This window comes from Symphodus melops (genome assembly GCF_947650265.1).
Source record: "Symphodus melops genome assembly, chromosome: 21".
Lineage (NCBI taxonomy): Eukaryota > Metazoa > Chordata > Actinopteri > Labriformes > Labridae > Symphodus > Symphodus melops.
In genome coordinates this window covers 12394264-12415784 of record NC_136711.1, presented here as the reverse complement: position 1 = coordinate 12415784, position 21521 = coordinate 12394264, and the positions used below count along the sequence as shown (strand labels likewise).

The following is a 21521-nucleotide window of genomic DNA, read 5'->3' as shown; positions in this document are numbered from 1 at the left end:
AGGAATCCCAAACGAGTTTCAAATCTGGCAAAGTTCAAAGTTTTCTCATTCATAATTAAGGCCCATTATCAAACTGCTCAGTCGACTGATTTTCCAGGCTTCTTTTTTTCCGTTCTTTTAATTACATTTGGCTGGTCTCTTGACAGATTTGGTTTTCAAGTCTGATTATTAACAACTAGAAGCTGATTATTCTTTACGTAGTATTAGATTCAAATTCAGAGATTTGCAAACGTCTAAGTATCAGTGCTAATATTTAGGCATTCATTTAAAAACAACTATCAAAACCTTCAAGTTGTCTTAAATTCTGTCCTTTAAAGTCCAAACCCTGCTCTATCAAGGTAAGAGGGATCGCAGACAACCTTAGCAAGAGCACATCGCCTCCTGAACTTCAGAGAGCTTTTAGTATTACGAGCCAAAATGCCTTCTCTGCTCTGGGCACTTTTATTGTGAAGTGCTGCTTGACCTAAGTGAATGTACTTCTGGAGCGCCGCCTGAGTGAAGACACTGATGTATCAAAAAAGTTTCTTATACTGTATGTTTAAGTTTTTAACACACGTGTCATTTTGAGTTCTCTAACGGTCAACGGTCTATGTTTTTGGATTTACTGTCCACCTGTGTGCAAATTAAACAGCTTTCACAAGTGACATTAAAAGTTACAGGACATGTTATTGTCATCCTTGTGTTGTATTAAAACTGTAGGTGCGAAGGACCATGCCTTCATATTAATGTAGATTCATGGCCAACACTGTTAAAATGAGATCAGGCTTGTTTTCTGGGACACTTCAGGGTTGTGGATGTAATTTCGTTGGTTTGTTTTTTTTACATAAATTCACACATAAACACGCCTTGATAGAATGTGAAAGGGCCTTTCCTTCACGGTCAAGAAAAAGAAGATTGCTTTTAATCTGTAAAGTATGTGACAGGTCAGCAAAACAACCAAGACGAAGTTTCCTGGACAAAGAAATCCTGATGACATTATTCATTAGATAGCAAAACTAACATTACATTTCACTTTCCTCTTCCCATTTATTGTAGCTTGTTTTTATTGTCTTTTCTGATGTTTCTTTTTTACAACATTGACAATTTTAACTTTATTCTTGTTCTGCTTTTCCTCGTCTCTTGCCAACTGATGCGTTCATCTGTGCATTTTCTCTTATTCCCATACGTCCACCTTTACCCGTGACTGACAGACCAAAGTGAGTAGGACGTTGAAAGTTACCTCACATTCTTGGCCACTTTGACATTATGCTCTAACAGTTCTGCTGCTTTAGTCGTGCGTTTGTGTCTGTGCTTGTAAGCGGTTAGTTTTGTCTGATGTTCAGAGTCATTTTACCTTCATAGATCAGAGAGATGTGAGTTGCGCTTGTAGCTGATTAGATTAGCAGTCTAGATTAGTTGCATTGGTTGCACAAAGAGTTTGCAATTTCAAGTTTCAAGCTACACCAGAGATCTCATAGATTGATGCACCTCTACCTAGTGAGGATATAATCAGTCGTTTTGTTCTGAATCTGTAAACTTCCAGAACTCCATCACACAGGGGGGTCTATCCTTGCCCAAACAGATCTGGCATTGTTTATAGTTGTGTTTTAGTAGTGCCTTTGTAGTAAATCACTTTTCACATACGTAAAGTCTAATTTTATTCTTTCCTGTAGTGTTTGAAGAGCATTTTTTCATGCTTCATCACTTGCCCCTCTGGTGATAAAGTACTAGTATTTTATTTACCAAACAGCTCCAGCAGCCTTTCAAAGGGTTTATCCACCTTTATCCCATTCTTTATGTTCTCCACTATAAAATCTTGTTTCTTAACAACCTTGCACTGCTGCTCTTTTCATTTAGATTACATTCAGCTGCCTCGAACATTTCTTTTAGTTTGGCTTGCATATTATCAATTCATTCCACCCTTCTGTCCTCTATGTTTTATACGCCTTTCTTTTATTACTTCTCCCTTCATTCCATGTTTCTATTTTGTTTTTTTCTTCCATCCATGTACTAGCCGGTCAAACCAAGGTGGTGTTGGTGGGAGGGGTAGCAGTTTGGACGAAAGTGACCGCCAACGACTGATCTCAGATTTCGCCACACGAGCGATTGCTGCTCATCGTCAGTGTATTGCTAATGGAGGGGTACTTCACAACCTCCCCAAGTCTGAGTCCAGTATTACCTTCCTTTCTGATGAGAACCCCCTGACTATCAAAAATCCAATCTACCATGAGGATGGGACTTTGAGTAGCCCTGACACTCTTGGAAGAAGCCAGAGGAGACGAGATCTCCTTGGAAATTTCTCACCTTCAAGGAATGGACTACGTGATGCCTGGTTGAGACTCAGCTCCACTGGAGGTGATGTGGGGTTTGGTGGCTACAGCGGCAGTGACAGCGGGTGGGGATCTGGGGGCGGACACAGCTGGACACTCCCATCAAGACTTCATCGAAAAGAGATGTACGACGCTTTGCGTCGTCAAGTGGTCATGGATCCTGTGCAGTGGGAGCTGGAGCTTCTAAAGGCTGAATTCAAGGACAGCAAAGATGCTGGTCTTGATTCAGGATTTGACCGGGGGTTGGATTCAGACTTACTTGGAAGCCCAAGTCTGGAGCCCAAGCTGACAGTGAAAGAACAAGCAAGGCAGTTTGAGCAACAGGCGCTACAGGAAATGAGGCAAAGGCAAAACCGAGACTCGCAAGGATCTTTGTCGCCTGACATGCTACTTTCAGTTTTCCCTGAATCTCCTCTGTGTCACAAGCATAACACCACCCAAAATTTGCCAACTGTTCATATCAAAGAGGGTCCTCCAAGTATCATTGTCACTCAGAGCGATGGAGGCACACCTCCACCCAGTCACAAACCAACTCCACCTGTGCTGCGACGATTTGGTGCAAATTTAACAGGAAATCAGTGTGTGGATGAAAGACTTCAGGTTACTCTAGAGGTTATTCCTGATCCTCCATCAACCCCTCCTCCACCCCCACCACCTCCATCCCCCCCACCACCACCACCTCCACCTACCATATCAGCTCCTCCACCTCCCCCACCACGCCTACCTTCCTCCCCTGCTCCTCTCCGTCCGCTAACTCCTCCACCACATCAACCTTCTTCCCCTGCGCCTCTCCATCCTCCATCTCCTCGTCCACGTCAAACCTCCTCCCTGTCGTCTCTCAATCCTCCATCTCCTCTTCCACGCCACCCGTCCTCCCCTCCTCCTCCCCCTCCACTCCACTCCAACCATACAGAGCGGCGGACTCCTCCTCCCCCACCTCCTCTCCCTATGCCTCCCCCACCTCCTCCCCCGCCTCCTCCCCCGCCTCTCCCTCCCCCTTTGTCACCTTCACTCCTGCGTCCGTCCACCTTTGTCCTCCCATCGCTCTCGGAAGCGCCTACCTTGAGGCCTGTTTCCCTGCGGCCAACTCTGCCACCCCTCCCCGTGGAGCCTGAACTTCCGCGACGAGAGCTGAAAGGAATACTAAAAAACATCCAAAACATTGCAGACATTGAGAAGTCTGTGGCGAACATGTTCAGCCAAATTGACCAAAAACAAATCCCGCTCAAAAAGGTCATGAAGAGTCACGCTTCAATGGATTCTCTGGATTCGCTTGACTCTTTGGATGCATTAACAACATCAGGTGGAGGAGGAGGAGGAGGGGAGGGAGGAGAGGGAGTTAAAGAAGGAGCTGGTGGAGGAGGAGAGGATCATCCACTCCAACTGATTCAGCCCAACCCAAAAATGAACTCCATCGTGGAAGAGCTCGAGAAACGATTCCCCTCTCAGTCTACAATGCTTTAGCCTTTGCCTTTACCGAGTGGAGAGCGCACAAAGAACAATTACTTGACATTGTTGCATGGTTGCAGTGGAGCTGTCAAGGGACTGATGCTTAAAATAGCTCAGTGGGATGCTCTGAATATTTGGTGACTTCACTGTGCTGCGGCTGTACTCCTCAACTTTTCTTTCCTACAGGAGAACAGAAAGACAAAGATGTGGGCCTAAGATAAAGAGGGAATAAAAAAAATAAAATAAAAAAAAAAGACTTTTCTGCTCCAATGACGGTAGTGTTAGATCACAGAACAAGAGAAGGGGAGAAAGTGTCTCTGCATTCTGTAACATTTCTTGTCATATGTTATTGGAGGAGAGGAAGACAAGGAGCGTATCAAAAGGAAGAGGAAATAATCGGCAGTTTAAAGATGGACTAAGAGTACAGGATCATCCGACTGACATGTTGGGTCCTTGGTTGGTACCAGTGTTTGCCCAGTAATCTGCTCATTTTAAAAGCTTATCTTGGACAGCTTCGACAGTACTTCTGGAGCAGTACTGAAGTAGCCAATAAGCGAGCGCAGTAAAGGGGGAGAACAGTAAACACTCCAGCCTGAAGACAAACATCAAGCAGTATTCTACTGTTCATCCTCAGTTTTGCTGAGGAAAGCACAACTAATACTACAATATTTCTCAAAATATTTATACTTGTTGACTTGTTGAAGTCTGGATGGTGGTATGGTTTGACAAAGCATTTATCTTCAGCATACAGTAGCAGATCTTCGCTCCCTTAACCTCCACTTCAGGAAATCACAATAGGATCATTTAAGAGAATTGTGTTGTACGAGATCACCTAAAACATAAAGTGATTGATCCCCTTTTTTATTTATATTTTGTGGTGTGTTTTATTTTAATCTTCAGTAGTCTCCCAGCTTCAGGGGTTAAGTCTTGTCTTTTTTCCAGGAACCTTAAAGGAATTCAAAAGCCTCCTTCAATGTTGAAGAAATCATTTAGAGGAATGACTCTTCATCTGCCACTATTATACAGTAGTTTCCTACGAAACAGCTTTTATTGGACTGGTGTGTTAAATAATGCTGAGGAAAATTGGCTTAAAAAAGCTGCAAATGGGAGCAGAACATTTAGATGATTAGAGATGACAAAATGCCTCCCTGTTAACTTTCTTCCTGACTACTCGTCGAGTGTTTTCATCCACACCAAGCAATTGAAATCTTATCAACAACACATTGAAAATAATCAAAGACACATGATTGGTGATGGGCCCCTTTGCTGTTGTGAGTAGATAATTACACTCTCTGTGGATTCAGTGCACAGTTTGAACTGGTTGTAAAAAAGTAAACATGAAACAGAGGAGAAGAGAACATTTGAAACCTGCCAACTTGGGTTGAATTTTGTTGGATGTGAATTCCAGTCTTTTCTCTGTGGGTCAAAAGCTTTGCTGAAACATTTCTATTCTACAACTGTATTGTTTTCATTCTGGATTTTGTCCATTAACACTAATTTAGAGTCAACTTTTATATCATAAAACTAATTATTTTCTCCATTCTACTATTACACATTTTTTAATTTTTTAAGTGAGTGTTATCATTGATAGTCCATTTTTTCCGCTTACTTTCTCATTAAGTTAGTAGTTATTTTTTTCCTCTAGTTCTCTATATTGATTGTTAGCCCTTTGAGGTTTTCACACGGTTGTTTTTCTGTCAGTCTTTTATTAACTCATATTTGTATTTTTTCTTTACTCTATTGTATCATTTGTTTTCTGTCTGTTAATTTGTCTTTTCATTTTCAACACGTTCATGTGAATGTGTCTATTCAAGGAGTTAGTGTAGAATTTAGTGGCTCGATGGATAGCTGTAGCGGAAAGCTTTAGCAACGTAGACATTTTATTCAAAATATGTGCTGGACCATTACAAACCTTTTAGAGATTGTTCTATTGGTTCTGACAACAAACATCTTTGAAGTCTATGTTGGCATAATAATCAATATGAAAGGTACAAAAGGAGTTTTTTTTCCTCAATAAAATACGTGGTGCTTACATTGAGTGAAACAGTAATTTTACAATCTATGTCGTGGTTAAATTGTCCTCATAGCATCTGCCTCACTGCTGTATTGTACTCGTCACATTTATACTCAGAGAGGTAATGTAGAACCGGTAAGCTGAAGTTAGAATCAAAGAGTAGTGAGACATAAGTCACATTAACCGCAGCTTAAACTGTAAATAAGATAGAAACCCAAATCAGGTACATTTGTCCTGCGTCTAAACTGTACCTTCCCCGTGGAAAGCCTCGGGGAGGAGCAGAATAGAAACAGCAGTGCTGTGGGCATAAATGCAAAGTGGAGCATCTCCTGACTGACAATGATGGAATTGTTGCTGTGGTTTACTCTTGATGAAAAGTGTGCAGAGGGGAGTCATGCAGCCAGCCTCCTGAGTAACATTTTTGTTGAACTCACTTCAAATGTGAGATCAGGCGTGTTATGAAGGTCGCACAGCCACATCAGGTCCAAGTGGAACTACTCTGTGGATTTATAGAACTGAAGGGGCGTATGCTCCTCGAGAAAGTTCATTTTATAAGACATCTTATTCCATTGATGAACACTGGAACAAGTTCTACATCACTGGCTGTTTGTTTCTACTCTCTTATTTAAAGTTGGGCGTACTTGCAAAAGTGTAGTCAGGCTTATTCATCAGAGGTCTTTGCGAAAGCATTTTTCTAGAGACAAAATATTTGCCAGCATTATTAAAGAATCGGAAATGATTTCAAAATGTATTTTAAAAAAAAGGGATTTTGTTAGATTGTGCTTTGTGTTTTGATGTTAATGTCTGCATTCCCAGGCCAGATATCATATATAAACACTAAAGCCCTCACAAAGCAGTTGAGTCACCTTGATCTACGTTGAGTTGAGTCATTTCCTTGATTATCTTTTTTTCCCTGAAACAAAACAAAACAGGAAATCCCTTTACCTAAGGCAATATGGTTACATGTTCTGTTGCTTGATGAAAGGGAACTCTTACAATGACATTTATATTGTATTTATTGTAAAATCCAGATTCATATTCTGCAGATTTTACTGCCATCAAAATTCCACCAAGTTGCCTTTCAAGATCCCTGTGGCACTGATGCTCTTATGTGTAACTGAATCAAATCATAATATAAACATGTATACAACTATAGAAAACGCGCCTCAATGTAGTGATTCACATTAAAAGAGGATATGTAATGTCATATACTGAACTATCACACAGAGCTTGATGGATCTTTTCTCATTTGAAATCTGTAAAGCTGTTAGCAGTGTTGCCAATTTAACACACACACACACAGTCTGTGTGATTCACCACATTTATTCAGCAAATTTCCTCTGATATCACGCTCATGGTAGGGAGCTCAAACGTCTAAGAAAACATGAGCATTCAAACATTTCTTCAACCAGCTAACATTAGCATTATTTAGCGTATGTAACAGTTGGTGCCGGGGGGGGGGGGGGGGAGTAATTCCAAGCTATTGTAGTTTAAATGTACCGTTTTCATGTCACAATGTGCAAGATAAAAAAACAATGTTGGCTAAGAAGTGGTAAAATGCTCCTCCCCCTGATGCTAGCTCAAACATGAACTCAAGACTAATCAAATCTGTTGTTTCACCACGAGACAAGACTGAGATTGGGGATTTTACTTTTTTTAAATACGGATCAAACAGACAGAAAAAATGATCAGGCTACCACATAAACCTTTCTGGTTTAGTTGTACTTTTGTGAAAAGCTAATGGACTAACAGAAAATGAAACGTGTATAGTAAACACAAGTTTCTGTATGAAAAGCACTGAGCCGCATCAAACAGGTTGCAGGCGCCGCCGCTGTTTCAAATGACTGCTTCGGAAATGTTTTATGTTAAGATGAGCTGTCCACCTCAGCGTGCTGCATGTCATTGCACACACTCATACCTTCTCTGTGTAGCGTCATTGCCTCAGACAGATTCCCCTTCAGTTCTCTCTCGTCCTCTTGCAATGAGAACAGACTTTCTTTTGACATTCTGTTTTGTTTTGAACACTCAGCAAAGCGTGTCTGTATTTAATTGAAACTGAACAGAGAGACACAGTTACACGACATGGTGAGAGAGCAGTGGTTGTATAATTGTAAAGTCATGGGTTTGATCCTTGGTTCAGTGAGGATTATCATGGAAAATGTGGTAGTTGAAGCAAAGAATGAGACGTGATGCTTCAGAAAATTGTAATTTGCTCTTGCAAATGGTGTTTTTTGGAACAGGTTTTTTTTTTTTTCCGACATCTTTTTGTGATTTATTATCATACACAGGCGCATCATTTCAAACACACTCACAAGTTGGCTCTTCTATTTGTGGTTTGGGCAGCACTTCTCAATGTTTAAACATTTTAATGTTAGTTAACGTGAGGAGACAACAGTCACAGAATACAGACCAGATTTGATATCTCTCTCTCTCTCTCTCTCGCTCTGGAAAAAAAAAGCACTACAAATTCCCACACAAAAAAAACTGTATTTTTGCTTTGGGTGTATCCAGACGTGCATCTGCTCAAGGTGGGTTTAGTCAAGAAATGTGAACCTCAGAAATGCCAGATGACTTATATCTTACTGTAGGTGCTTTATAAGTATGAAGTCGTTTGAAGCGTTGTATACACAGCTATTTGTCTGCAGGTTCTCTCTTCACATTTCAAACACAACAAGGCTCCTTCTCACTGATGCTTACCTGCCTTTCAAACAGGTTTATTCTGGAAATGAGACGAGACTCTTGTATTTGAAGATATTTTCTACATATCATTCTGACAGATAAGAAAAATGTACCAGTAAACAAATATAAGAGAGAGGGGTTGTGGAGTTGGAACACGCAGAAATCTGCGAAGAGAGTGAAACAAGTCAGAGAAAAACGGAGGTGGAAGGAAGTTACAAATGTGTGCAAAGTGCAAGGGAGCTACAGTAGAGAGAAGGGAGAGACAAAATGTGGAAAGAAAAGAGACGAGAAGAGTCTGTTATATTCAGAGTCCTTTAAGGGCTAATAATACGTCTTTTCTCCTGTCTGTTTCTAGTACACACTGCTGAACAAGAGGACACAAAGCACAAGACTCAATCATGTCAGAAGTGTGTATTTTTTTACACGTGTGTGTGTGCACGACTGACATTAGATTTCTCTGTGTTTTTCTTGCAAGAAGTCCTAATGATGTGTCTGCCACAGCAGCAAGGACACAGAGATAGAGTTATTCGTCACACACAAACCCAGATTAAACAACACACACTGCTGGGCACCCTCTCCTGGCAGCTTCACTCTGGAGGAAACGCATGCACTCACACACACACACGCACACACGCACACGCGCACACACGCACACGCACACACACGCACACACACGCACACACACACACACACGAAAAGATTCAGTTTTCTTCTAACCTGTGTACCTCCCCAGGATCGACCTTTACATCTGTGTATTCATCCAGTTATTCCTCCATTCATCAGCCTATTCATCCTCTTATAAGCCTTCACTACATTCCCCCGTCCTTCTTTCAACCTTTCTATTTAAGCAGATAATGTCCTGAATGAAAAGCCACCGTGTCTCCTTGAAGTGTTTCTGTATGTGCTTTAGAATAACATTTATAGCCTAATTTAATGTCTTTAATGAAATGCTCACGTGGTTTCAAAATGTACGCGTTTGTGCTCCAGCAACACAAAGGAGAATGTGATGTGTCCTCTAAAAGTCCCCGTTTGTTGTTCTGTCATACATCTTCTTTTGGCCAGCTCATTACCTTGTTTCCACACAACAGTACCTCCTGTTTGGAACACAGTCAGACATGTGTGCGTACATTTGTGTCTGTTTTTCTTTGTAATTTTTCTTTCAGAGTTTTTTTCTTTACCTATGATTGTTTCTCCTGCATGTTTTGACATTTCCTGTTGTCTCACTCCATTTCGCCCGAGCCCTCAATTCTTGTTTCTCCTTTTGTCTTCCTTGATTTTCTCAAAGTCTTCATTTCACAGTGCTGTAAACATCACATCAAGCTTATTTGCTCCTATCATCTACTCTCCTGCTGGGGGAACAACATCTGATCTGCAGTGGAAAGAAATAGTTTTCACCCAGTGTATTAATTTTGGTCTTCAGTAAGTGTGGATGATTGGAACTAAACCTTTTTTTGTTGTTTTTGTTTTCAGAGTTTTTGGCTCCTTGTGAAAGTGCTTACGGGCTTTCTGATGAGAGATACATTTTGTGCCCCTTCACTGCAAATAGGGAGCTTTATAGTACCAGGAATTATTAGCCTAGCTTAGCATTAAGAGCAGCACCTGCCTCTACCACTGGTTGTTTTTTTTTTACATGTACCAGACAGTCCTGACATTTTGTCCCTGAAGTAGCATTTGCTGTCGACACCGTGTTTTGAGAGTGCGAGCTCTAGGTTGTTACAGATTTCTAATATGTACATTTTAATGTAATTTTACTGAGCCTATATAATTATGTCCCTTCTCTAAGCAATAGAGAATGTCTTTTTGGATATATTTGACTTTCTGTTTTAAAGATGACTAAACAGTTTTAACAGAAAGAAGGCGTAACTGAAAATTAGAATTACAGTCTAATTTTTTTAAATCATACCCGACTCTTATTCTGATGTCGAAGCTTTTAATTCATACAACAGACGTTTCTTAAAAGGAAAATGTGATTTAATTTATCACATGAAAGGTTTTCATTAAAAGTGGTCTCTCTAACAATGATGCGCTTTAAGGATTACAAGCACACAAATCACGTTGTTCTTCATGCACAATTTGTTTACGTCCTGAGTGTCTTAAACACACAGTCCAAACCTTCTCTACATATTAATGGGGTTTATTATGAGGTCTTTCTTTCTAAAGAGGTTTTTTTTTCACATCTCTCTGACCTTTTAATCTATGAAAATCATTTCATTCTCTGTGGATGGTTCAACTTGTGAGCAGAATTGTTTTATGCACACGACACCAAAATTACCGAGAGGATAAAAAAGTGAAACTTAGAGATCAATATGTTAAACTGGAAAGTTAAGACAACGCAGAAGGTTAATTAGAGAGTTGGGAGGCTCTTCATGAGTTAAAGTTTCTTGGAGAAAAAAAAATAAATAAAAAATAGGCCAACGCATTGGTCTTCAGAAGAAAGGTTAAAATGCCTCTATTAAAATGGCAAGCTCGAGAAATAGAACAAGACAAAAAAAAACAGCCTTTTTTTCTGCGTAGGTGCTGAAATGTGTTGAAGCCAGTTTAATAAAAGCATTTAAACCTTTCCCCCAAAGACGAGTGCATCGGCTTTCTCCCGTTTTTTTTCTTCAAGTTTTGCTCCCCCAATGAGCACTGTCTTTTTTTGTTCTATTACCACTTCTGAGGCGCTCTCGACCAAGACGCTTCTCTTTGAGGACACATTTGGTGAACTCTGCCCAGGCCAACCAGCTGATCAACTAGTCACCATATCGATCAAAATGATTACATAAAGCTGCTGACCTCTATTGAAGCTTGTTCACAGGAGTGTGTAGCGACATTGTGATCATTTATTCAACAGTGTGTTTACATTCACAGTTTTTAGAGCTCTTGGTGCAGGAACGGTCAAAATGGGTTTCTTTTCCATCAGTATCCCAAGTTCATATATAACCCTCTTTTTTTTCTCTCTAATACACACACACACTCCCGTACGTACACACACACACGCACTCCCGTACGTACGTACACACACACGCACGCACGCACGCACGCACGCACACGTACATTTCATCTCCTTACTTTCTTCTTGCAAAATGGGTTAAATTCTGTCAAATTAAATACATTTCCAGCGGCCACTTCCACCTGTGCCTTGATTTAGACATCTCATTTCCTCTGCAGTAAGAGAAACACACAGCAAAGTGCTGACGCGAATTACCGACGCATCAGCATCAGGAGGGATTTTGTTCAACGTAAGGTTTTCTTGATCGACTTGGTAAGTGTTCTTTCTGTTTTCTCTCTTTGATCTTTTAGGCGCGGATACGGGCAACACGAGGTGAGTATCGTTCTCCGCGTGCACTGTATGTACTCACTCGCATGGGTGTTATTCACTTTAACCTCTTTCTCTCTGATGTTCAGTGATGTCCTTCAATCTTTATTTTTTTTCTTTTCTGTTTCTCATAATGAAGGCATGGTATCATAAATATGAGCGCTGTTTGTGATTTATTGTGTCTACATCACTGACAGTATCACAAAGGTGACAAAACAGACTTCGAACTTGCTAAATATCTCTTTCCCCAAACATATGTCTGGAGTTATACCTCCTAATGGGCCCAAACAACTTGGTTGAAGCTGTTGCAAACATGCATTCACACAATGTGAAATAAGGAACGTCGAGTAGCGATTGTACAGTTGACAAAAAATAGAAGTGTGCTATTTTGGTGCCACGTTCTTACAGTAACTTCCTTCATTTGTCCTGTCACTCGACGCATTTCTTTCCCTCCGGCAGACACAACAGCTTCTCCGACCTTCTCTGCTCAGACCTGAGGTACTCTCTCTCTCTCTCTCTCTCTCTCTCTCTCTATCTCTCTTTTTTCCCCGTCACTTCCGGTGCTTCAGTTCTCTCTGTTCTGTGCATGGGTGATTAAAGAGCACTTCTGTTGAGGGATTGGTTTCCGATAAGTATTTGTGCTCCAATGGATGTTTGTATAGGTACACGCGTGTATGTAAGTGCATGTTTGGAAAGCAGCTAATCATTCCTTTTTTTATTTCACAGGAGTTATCAATGGAGTCTGGCATTGACCCCGGCCAGGACTACTACACACAAGATTACTACAACTATGATCAAGGGTGTGTTCTTTTGTCTGAAATGTTTCCTGCACATTTTACATATCCCCGTTTGTACTGTATAACGAAGTTACACTTGGGCGCTGGTTTAGCGGAGTTGGTAGAGCAGGCGTCTCATGTTGTGCAGTTAAAGTGGGTGTTGTAAATAAGTTGTAAGATTCATTCCAGCAGGGTACAGCAGTGCGCTTTAGCATTAATCTAGCTGGACTTTTTGTCGTTTGCTTCGTAGGTGGTTGGTGAACTTTATTTTAACTGATGAACTTTATTTTAACTCATCTATTTTAATTCAATAACAGATGAAGATTAGTGGTGATAAGGAGTGCAGATGACCTGACTGACAGGCAGACGCTGAGTTAAGGGTTTGTAAAGAAAACCCGCCTCAGCCCTTCGTCTATCAATAGGTTGAGACAACATTTCCAGCATGGTGACCGCCATGGCTTGGACTCTAAGGCCTCCTGCAGTAACAGATGGGTGACATCACATTAGCTTAATCCATCTTTATTTACAGCTAATGGCAAAAATACAAACCCTCCATTACAGTTACATGGTAAGCATTCATTGATTAGTGTCAAAAGTCCAACAGGTCATTTACAGCTACAGTACAGGGCGATCATCGTGGATTAAAAATGATGTTTGCCCCCTTTTTGAAGCATTTTGAAATGTCGCCCAGCCCTATACTAATCAATAATACAATGTGTCGTTTGCATTATTGACACGTAGTAGGAAAGTTTGTCAAGGTACTGAGTACAGGCCATGGCCCCTTTAGACCTTCTCCCTCTTGCAGTGACTGACAGTGTTGGCCATGTCATCAATGAACCATATTTCCTACTACATAAGTATGGAGCTGCCCTCAGCCAGCTGAGCCTCATGTCATGTGTTTTTAAATCCATCTGACTGTGTCAGTCACACTGAGTGATGGCTGCTGTCCAGTGTTCACACCACTGACCTCCCTCCCTACTCGTGTGTGCTGAATATCTTAGTGATTATCAGGAAGTGGTAGAACGAGCTTTGAGGGATTTTTTTTTCTCTGTGCGTGTGTGTGTGTGTGTGTGTGTGTGTGTGTGTGTGTGTGTGTGTGTGTGTGCTTGTTTGTTTGTGTTACGTACCGCACGCGGTGTGTGTTGATGCTCGGATGCCTGTGAAGGCAAGAAAAACTGAAGGATTGGCAATATATTGAACACACATACAGACACATTAGATCAAAGCCTTCATGAGTAAGGCCGCTGCATCTCTCCGAAATGTGTGAATGTGTGTGTGTGTGTGTGTGTGTGTGTGTTTTCTTCCACATCCAGCCTGCCATCTGTGATGCATTGTGTAATTTTTATAATTTTAGCTGCAGACTCCCGGGAACTTGATTTTATACGCCCACCCACACTCACACATAAATACACAGAAGCAGACGCGCACACACAAACTCTCTCTTGTGACAAACGCATTCATTCACTCGCTCACACACTCGCTCTTGAACACATAAACACACACACACACACACATACACACACAGCTAATTCACTCTGCCTTGCATTGCAATACTGTAGCAGCTAATCAGGCAGCCAGCCGTGGAAGCAGACAATGGGCCAGATGCTGTTGGCTTCGAGCAACATCCACAAATTCATGTCTGACTCGTACGTACGCGGGAGCAGGAGACCAGACTTTGTGACCCGGTGGGACTCAGATGCAATCACTTTATTTGTTGCTTTTGTAAATAAAAGATGCAGGATTTATTGCCAAAGACGACTCGAGGAAAGGTTAGGGCCACTTCCCAGGATATACACAAAGTTTTGGAGTTCGAATTAGCTCTTTCCATTTCTCACAGACAGACAACAGCTGGTCCAGCGTTTGCTTCTGTAGCCATACTAATCCATGTCGATGGTTCATAACCTTCTGACCTTTTCTTTCATACGTCTGAAATAGAAGTGATCCAAATTGGATTTCTCTGCATGTTGGGAATGTAGCCATCTGCCTTGAGCGCAGTTGTGATTGGATTTGTACAGATGCAGAAAATAACTTCAACCATTTGTTGCACAGGTCTGATGTTTTGACGCCGACAGGGGAAAAAAAACAAAAACTGCAAAACAAGCCAAATTCACTTTGCCCTCAAGTCAAGAGTGAAAGACGCAACAGAGGAATAAGGGATTAAATCTTGCGTTCCAAAATTGGTTTTGGCGGGGGCGATGAGCTGTGTAACTGTCATGAAGCTGATAGGTGCTGAGTTAGGGCACCCACATGAAAAAAATGTAGGCCAAGATGAGTGAGATGTGGCATCCACAGCGCTATGAGGGTGCAGTTTTTATGTGGTAAACTGTAGCAGGACAAAGATATGAACAAAACCAGCAGAAAGAAAGATGTCTGCATGTTCACCTTGTTGAAGAAGGATTCGGTATTTATGAAAGTCACATTACACCGATGAGGAAAGGTATTTAAGAGATAGTCAGAGACTTCTGAAATAGGTTCATTTGCCTCCTTGCTTAAAGCTTGAGGAGAAACTTGACACCGTGGATGTGGATGCCGATCATCATCTGCAGCAGGTGTTTCTCTACTTTACTGCTTGTAACGAAAACACATGACCACACGCAAGCGTTATGAAAAAAAAAAAAAAAAAAATCTTTGCTAGTCGTTACACTGAATTAGTCCGAAGCTTCACCCAGTTAGCTTAGCGTAGCACAAGACTCTAAAAGACAAATCGCAAAGCTTGGTCGAAAAGGGACGAAATCCGACTTTAAAAATAATTGTTGCTTCTACTGAAGGATGGTCTCCTCACACCATCTTTAAATATTACTCACAGTTTGAAAGTTGGTGTCGGTTTTTTTAATTCAGCTTGTTTTAATGTATTACCCCCAAATGTTAAACTGCTCCTTTAATATATTTTGCATTCAAGGGAATGAATGTCTTCAGACAAATTTCTCGCGACTTCAAACGAGCTCGACTTGCTGAGTTATTCCAGAGATGTAATGTAACATTAGGACGGAGAAAGATCTTCATCTGTCCATCACAAACTCGGTCGTCAGTGTATTTACTTTAAAAGGACGAATAGAAACAGAGCCATTGCTTTTATCATCATCATTTGATCACACGTGTGAGGAGTGATCATGAGACAATCACAGACGCACCTGAAACCAGACTACTAACAAGCAAGAGATTTGAAATCCGTTGGGGCTCAGATAATCAGAGATAACCCAGAGCGACAAACAAAACAAAACGTGAAGTCTTAACTGTAATACCAGAGAATTCTGGGATCTTTGCAGTGCATTAACTGATTCCCTGTTTATTACTGCCCCCTAGTGGAGACGTGAAGCGGGGGAGTATTGAGTAAAAAAAAAAAAGGGGAAGAAAATTTCTCAGAGGAGAAAATGTAGGCATAAGGTTTCTTTAGCCTTTAAGTAATTTGAAGTGTATGCACTTCAGTTTGAGCATGTGGGGTTAATGACTGTGAAATCCCATAAGAGGGTTTTGGTGGAAGGTTAAGACTCATTACATTAAGTTGCAGAGGCCGTGCTCTGCGGATTATAACTGTGTGACATTTATGACTGGCTTGGTCTTTTCGCTTTAACCCTGTGACTGTGCACTTTGGCTTTTTTTCCCCCCCCCGCCCCTTTCCTTCTGCTCCCCACGTGCTCCTACCTCCCATCACTTCGGTCATCCACCTGTCCCTTCCATTTGTTTATTACTGTGGCTACTTTATGTGATAAGAGGTTGACTCTCCCCCTCGCTGTGTGACTGTGAGCAGAGTAATTACAGAGGGCGACTTTTTTCCCTCCAACTCTGTAACCCAGCCAGAGGACTTCTGGCAGATTTGTTACTTTAATCACACTGGGACATATTGTTTACAGGAAAGCACTGAAGAGATGTGGGGTTTTTTGACCCGCTGGCTTTCCGACTCGCTTGCTGCAGGGCACAGAGCCCGAGTGGTGATACACAACACAGCTTTTATTTCTTCTTCTTTTTCTTTTTTTTTTTGGCTGGTGGAGCCAGGCAGCGCTCCCGGCAACCAGCAACAAAGAGAGACAAAAGAGAGGGAAATCGATTGCAGTCTTTTGTTTTTTTTTTTGCTCCCAAAGTGTCTCCTGGCAACAAAATGCGTCTTTTGTGATTAAGGCAGCTTTGCTTAGTCAAGTCATTAGATACTGCTTATCTTTGGACAGAGCAGCAGTGCTGCACTAAATGTTAGTAGTTAAGTGTCTGTGGATTAGCATTTGCAAAGTGCAACAGTTGTGTTTGTGTAGGACCTGCTTTTCACTTCTGATTGGTTGAAACTTTTGTGCCAAACTGCAGCCTCTATTTTACTTTTTATTTCACCTACAAAAAATGACTGCATGGCTTGTAATGAAAGCAACCTTTAACATTCACAACATTTAAAGTGAAAGTGTTCTCTGTCCGCTCTGCACAGCTTATTTTCTGATTTTAATCTGAAAAGCCGTTTTTCTTCCCCCCTCCCTCTCCTCACTCTCGGCCCAGGTATGACCTTCCTCAGTACGGCAGTCGCAGGAAGCTGATCTCCCCCTCCGGCCTCTACGATGAATATGGAGAAGTTGTCGTTGATGACGATGGCAGTTATTACTACAGCCCACAGGAGTCTGACGGAGAGGTACGATCCGATGTCGAAAAACAACATCAAACATTCACAAACACAGGCCAGTTCTTACAGGCAGGTGGATCACAGTGACTTCCGAGATCTTCTGCTGTAGCTTTGACAGTTTTCTGATAGTTGGAGAAACGTGGTGAAATTAGCCAATTAGCCAAAAAGTTACATTCAGGAACGAAAGTGTAAAAAAAAAAAAAAACTATTAAAACAAGTTAAAAAAAACAAAAAAACTATTTCAAGTGTATTTGAAAATTCACAATCCAACACACTAATGGACCCTATTTATAGGATTTTTTTTTTTTACTTGTAATAATTGTTGCCGGGTGTTCGGGAACATGGATACTGTTCAGATGGCTGTACAGTCATTTTATTACTTTTATTTATTTTATTTTATTTTTTTATTAAACCAACTGTATCAACGTTTTGGTAGGGAACAGCTCCCCTCTGGAAGAGTAGTTAGTTTAGTTGTGTGATGTTTTTGTGTACATGTTTTTCTTAACGTTTTTATTTTATTTTGGACTGATGTCATCGTGCTCACAGGTGAGGAGAAAGACACAAGGGGGTAAATTTACCCCACACCCTGCCAAACTCCAGCCTCGTCCTCCAACTTCTCACGGCCCCTTAAGACAGACTGAGGGCGACAGAAAACAACCGTTGCAGGACGGTGCTCACTCGAACATGAAACCTAAGAGTTCCAGCGCGGTCTCAAAGTTGAAGTCCATGATGAGATCGAGTGCACTGCTCTCCTCGGGGAGTAAAACCTCTGGACAGCCTCCTACAGTCCACCCGCCTTGGAACAAAGCCAGAGTCCGACCGGTGGAGGAGAGAGAAATCGGGAAAGACAGGATGGAGGAAAGAAATGGGGAAGTAGTTAGAAGAGGATTTGAGAGAGAGGAGTTAAAGAAAAGAGAACATAAAGGAGGAAGAAGAGAAGAAGAAAAAGGTCAGGAACGAGGAGAAGCACAGGGAAGAAACAAAAGAAGAGATGTGACAAACAATGGGATGAGGAATGGTGGAGGAGAAAGACTCATGCTCCCTGGCTGGTCGTCCAGTGGCTACTATTCCAGCCTGGACGGCGGCCTGGTCATCGACGGGAGTTATTTCCAAACGTCGTTGGAAGCCAGCAAACCACCACCGGCGAAACAAAAGCTCAACGAGGCCCTCAGTCTTATCTCCCTCAGCAGAAGGCTCCAGGGACCTTTCAGGGTGGGAGATGAACAGCGCAGCGATGAAGAAAGCCGGGGCAGGGGAGGAGGGGAGAAAGGCAGGAAGGTGTACGGCTCCGTGGGAGATATGAGCGTTTCTGCACTGGTGTCTGAGCAAGCGCCGGGGGACGAGAGGAAGAGATGGGAGAGACAGTTAGGGGAGGGGGTGAGGTGGAGGAGAGAGAACCAAATTCATGAAAGTGATTCAGACACGGCAAGTGGCAGCAAAGAGTCAGATTTTAGTCAGTCTGACGCAAGTAGCCCGACCTCTTCGGTTTCAGTGGAGCGCGACAAGACCGAATCGGAGACAGAAACGGAAAAAAATGAGTCAGGAACAGGGGAGGAAGAGGGAACCTCCGACACAGACGTAGAATCAGACAGCGGAAGCCAACATGAGGAGTCAGTGTTAGAGAGAAGGGATACGGGGAAAGATTCAAACAGAAAAGTCTCCGAGAGTGACGCGAGTAAGAGTTCCAAGAGCAGCGACAGTATTAGTAGTAAAAGAAGAAAACGCAGTGCCAAGTTAAAGAGAGGTAGTACAAGCAGACGCTCCCTGAACAGCAAAGAGAGAGACAGAGACTCTGGAAGTAAAATATATTCCAGGCCCCAGACATGCAGACACTCTACACATGAAACAATAGAAGAAGAAAGCGAGGAAGAGGAGGAGGAGGCGAAAAGAGTCAGATCCCGTAAGTCTCCGTCGAGCAGACGAGCCACCAACCTCAACCAATCAGACGTCAGCTCAGGCGTGATGGGCACCTCTGATGACTTGTCAATGATCATTGAAGACACCGAGGAGGAGGAGGAGGAGGAGGAGGAGGAGGAGGAGGAGAGAGGCAGTGGGCATGGACGGGGAAGAAGAGGAGGATTTGGAGAAGGAGACTCATGATTGAGATGGAGATGAGGCCTCAGCGACGCCAAGAGTGAATTATTTGCCGCTAAGTAAGAACACAGGGTGCAAAGGGGCTGGATGGGGTGTGCAGTCTTTACCTGAGTGGATCTATTTCTCTCGTGTTTCTTTTTTCACCTCGTTTACATTCACAGGAGTTTTAACCGTCTCTGGTTTTGCGTCTTTGACCATTTTTCAGCCCGTCTCCTGTCCCTCCTCTTCTTCTTCCAGCTGCTATTTGTCTGCTGCTGTTTCTGCTCAAAGAATCCAATACTCTGACATTTGTCTTTTGTGGAAAAGGTGCACCAAGACATTTTTAAGAATATAAAAAAAATCGGGCGTAAACCCAGCTGTTCTGATCTGATCTTTGCTGCGTGTGCAGTGTGAGTGAGTGTGCCGCTTTTGTTTTGTTGCTTTTCTTGATTGAACTGTACGTTACCCGAGCTTTACAACGTCTTCACATTAATCTCTGCTGACCTCCGGTGGTCAAAATCCTCACCATGACTCTGTTAGAACTGAAGGACTTCAGACTATTTAAAGTAATGTTTACTGTGCAACTCTCAGCGCAGATTTTCCGATGAAAAAAAAAAGCCCCATTTAGACTCCTATATCCCTCACCTCATGTTTGATCCTCTGAAGGAAAACACAGAGCTGAGAACAACACATGCAAAGGGACTTTTACTTCAATCTCATTTTAGGAAATTATTACTCCACTACTATACTCTGGGTAGATTTGATTTTTGCTATTTTAATATTCAGAATGTCCCATATGAAGCCTTTAAAAGAAAGATTTGAAGTCAACAGAGCTTCATTCTATTAGAAAGAGATTCTAGGTGTGAAGATGTTGCAAGAAATCAAATATCTTAAATCCTATGCGTCTAACACTGGAAAGTAAATTGTGTCTAAAGTTAACGACACATCTTTTGTCTGCTCATCTTTTTCCAGCATGGGAGTAAAAAACGTCGGATCAAGCTGGTGGTGGACCGGGAATATGAGACGAGCTCCACCGGTGAGGACAGCATGCCAGAGACTCAGCGCACTCGGTTACCCTCCACACTCAACAGCCACGCTAACGTCAACGGCAGCGTCTATGTGGCCCAGAACGGCTCCATCATCCGCACCCGCCGCTCGGTAAACGCTACAGGCCCCGCACACACCAACACGAACAACAACTTCAAACCCACCTCCCCCGTCTTCAGCTCGCGGCTGGCCAAGCACTTTAAAAAACTGGAGAAAATGGCGGCCACGCTGGAGGAGAGAGTTCCACTGAGTAACCCCAGGACGGCAGCAGACGGCGGTTGCAACACACTGAGTACCTTCAAAAGCCCGGTAACGGCTGCCACTGCACTGGCCACTTCCTCTTTCTTGAAAACTGACAACAGTAAAACGCTGAACACATTTAACACGCGACAATCAAGCGTTTCTTTGGGATCTTCCAGCACCAGCAACACTGGAACTGAAAGTTTGGCATCCAAATCAAACCTACTAAAAGCGGCGCAGGGCGGCACGGAGCAGCCACAGAGCTCGGCAGAGAGAGACGAGTTGAAAGAGGGCGAGAGAGAGTCGAGGGTCGACTGCAGTAACGGCGAAGATGAAGATAATGGACCGGCCGCGGGGGAGCCGCTCGAGTGCCCAAGTGACAGAACGCAGTCGGATGAGGAGGAGCTATGGATGGGCCCGTGGAACAGCCTTCACATACCCATGACCAAACTCTGACTGATCCTTACCCGACTGTGTTCGCTTCTTCGAACCAAGATCTTGAGAGCGTTCAGACATCATATCTGTTTCGTAGGTTTGGAACGAATTGACCGTGTTCACATAGCGGCCACTTTCCTCTAACATCGTGCTCAGGGTGAAAGTTTAGACCTGTTCCAGGTCGCAGGTCTGAGGAGTGATGATTATTTCAGCACTTCTCAAATGATCAGCCTCTGAAGAGAAGATACAGAGAGAGGAGTGGCCACATGTCAATTGACAACAACATATTCAATGACCTGTTGGCCACAGCACACAACTGCTAACGTCAGTGCATCAAAGCTGGATTTGTGCGTGACAGATAATGTAAGGCTGGATTTAAAATTTTCAGTGGTAATATAATGTGCTAATTAGTAAAGAAGGGATGTAATAATAAGGATCGTCAAATACCCTACATTTGAGCTGCTTACAATTAAACCTGAAGTAACTCAACATAACAGACTTTAAACTTCCCACCCTGAGTGTGACGACAGAGGAAAAATGGCCACCTTGAGAAATATGGTGTTCCGATAAATGCTCCAAACGGATTTAAGGAAACATAATTAAT

General features: G+C 42.5%; 2 protein-coding genes across 2 annotated transcripts in view; both read left to right on the top strand.

Annotated features, from left to right (window-relative positions):
* LOC306842253 (protocadherin-15-like) overlaps positions 1-21087 on the top strand; it is a 153516-nt gene extending 132429 nt beyond the window's left edge. The window contains exons 33-37 of the mRNA XM_079372380.1: positions 11734-11755; positions 12209-12247; positions 12476-12549; positions 17002-17131; positions 20168-21087. Coding sequence (XP_079228506.1) covers positions 11734-11755; positions 12209-12247; positions 12476-12549; positions 17002-17131; positions 20168-20938 — 1036 coding nt within the window. The 3' untranslated portion in view covers positions 20939-21087. The remainder of the gene's footprint in view (positions 1-11733; positions 11756-12208; positions 12248-12475; positions 12550-17001; positions 17132-20167) is intronic.
* Positions 1689-6014, top strand: LOC306817218 (protocadherin-15-like). The gene has a single exon (XM_079333920.1). The coding sequence runs from the start codon at positions 1776-1778 to the stop codon at positions 3771-3773; it is 1998 nt and encodes a 665-aa protein (XP_079190046.1). The 5' UTR covers positions 1689-1775; the 3' UTR covers positions 3774-6014.
* Positions 21088-21521: the final 434 nt, after the last annotated feature.

Bases quoted from the DNA above. Each gene is read 5' to 3' on its own strand.
- LOC306817218 (XM_079333920.1), top strand. From the start codon at position 1,776: ATGTTCTCCACTATAAAATCTTGTTTCTTAACAACCTTGCACTGCTGC.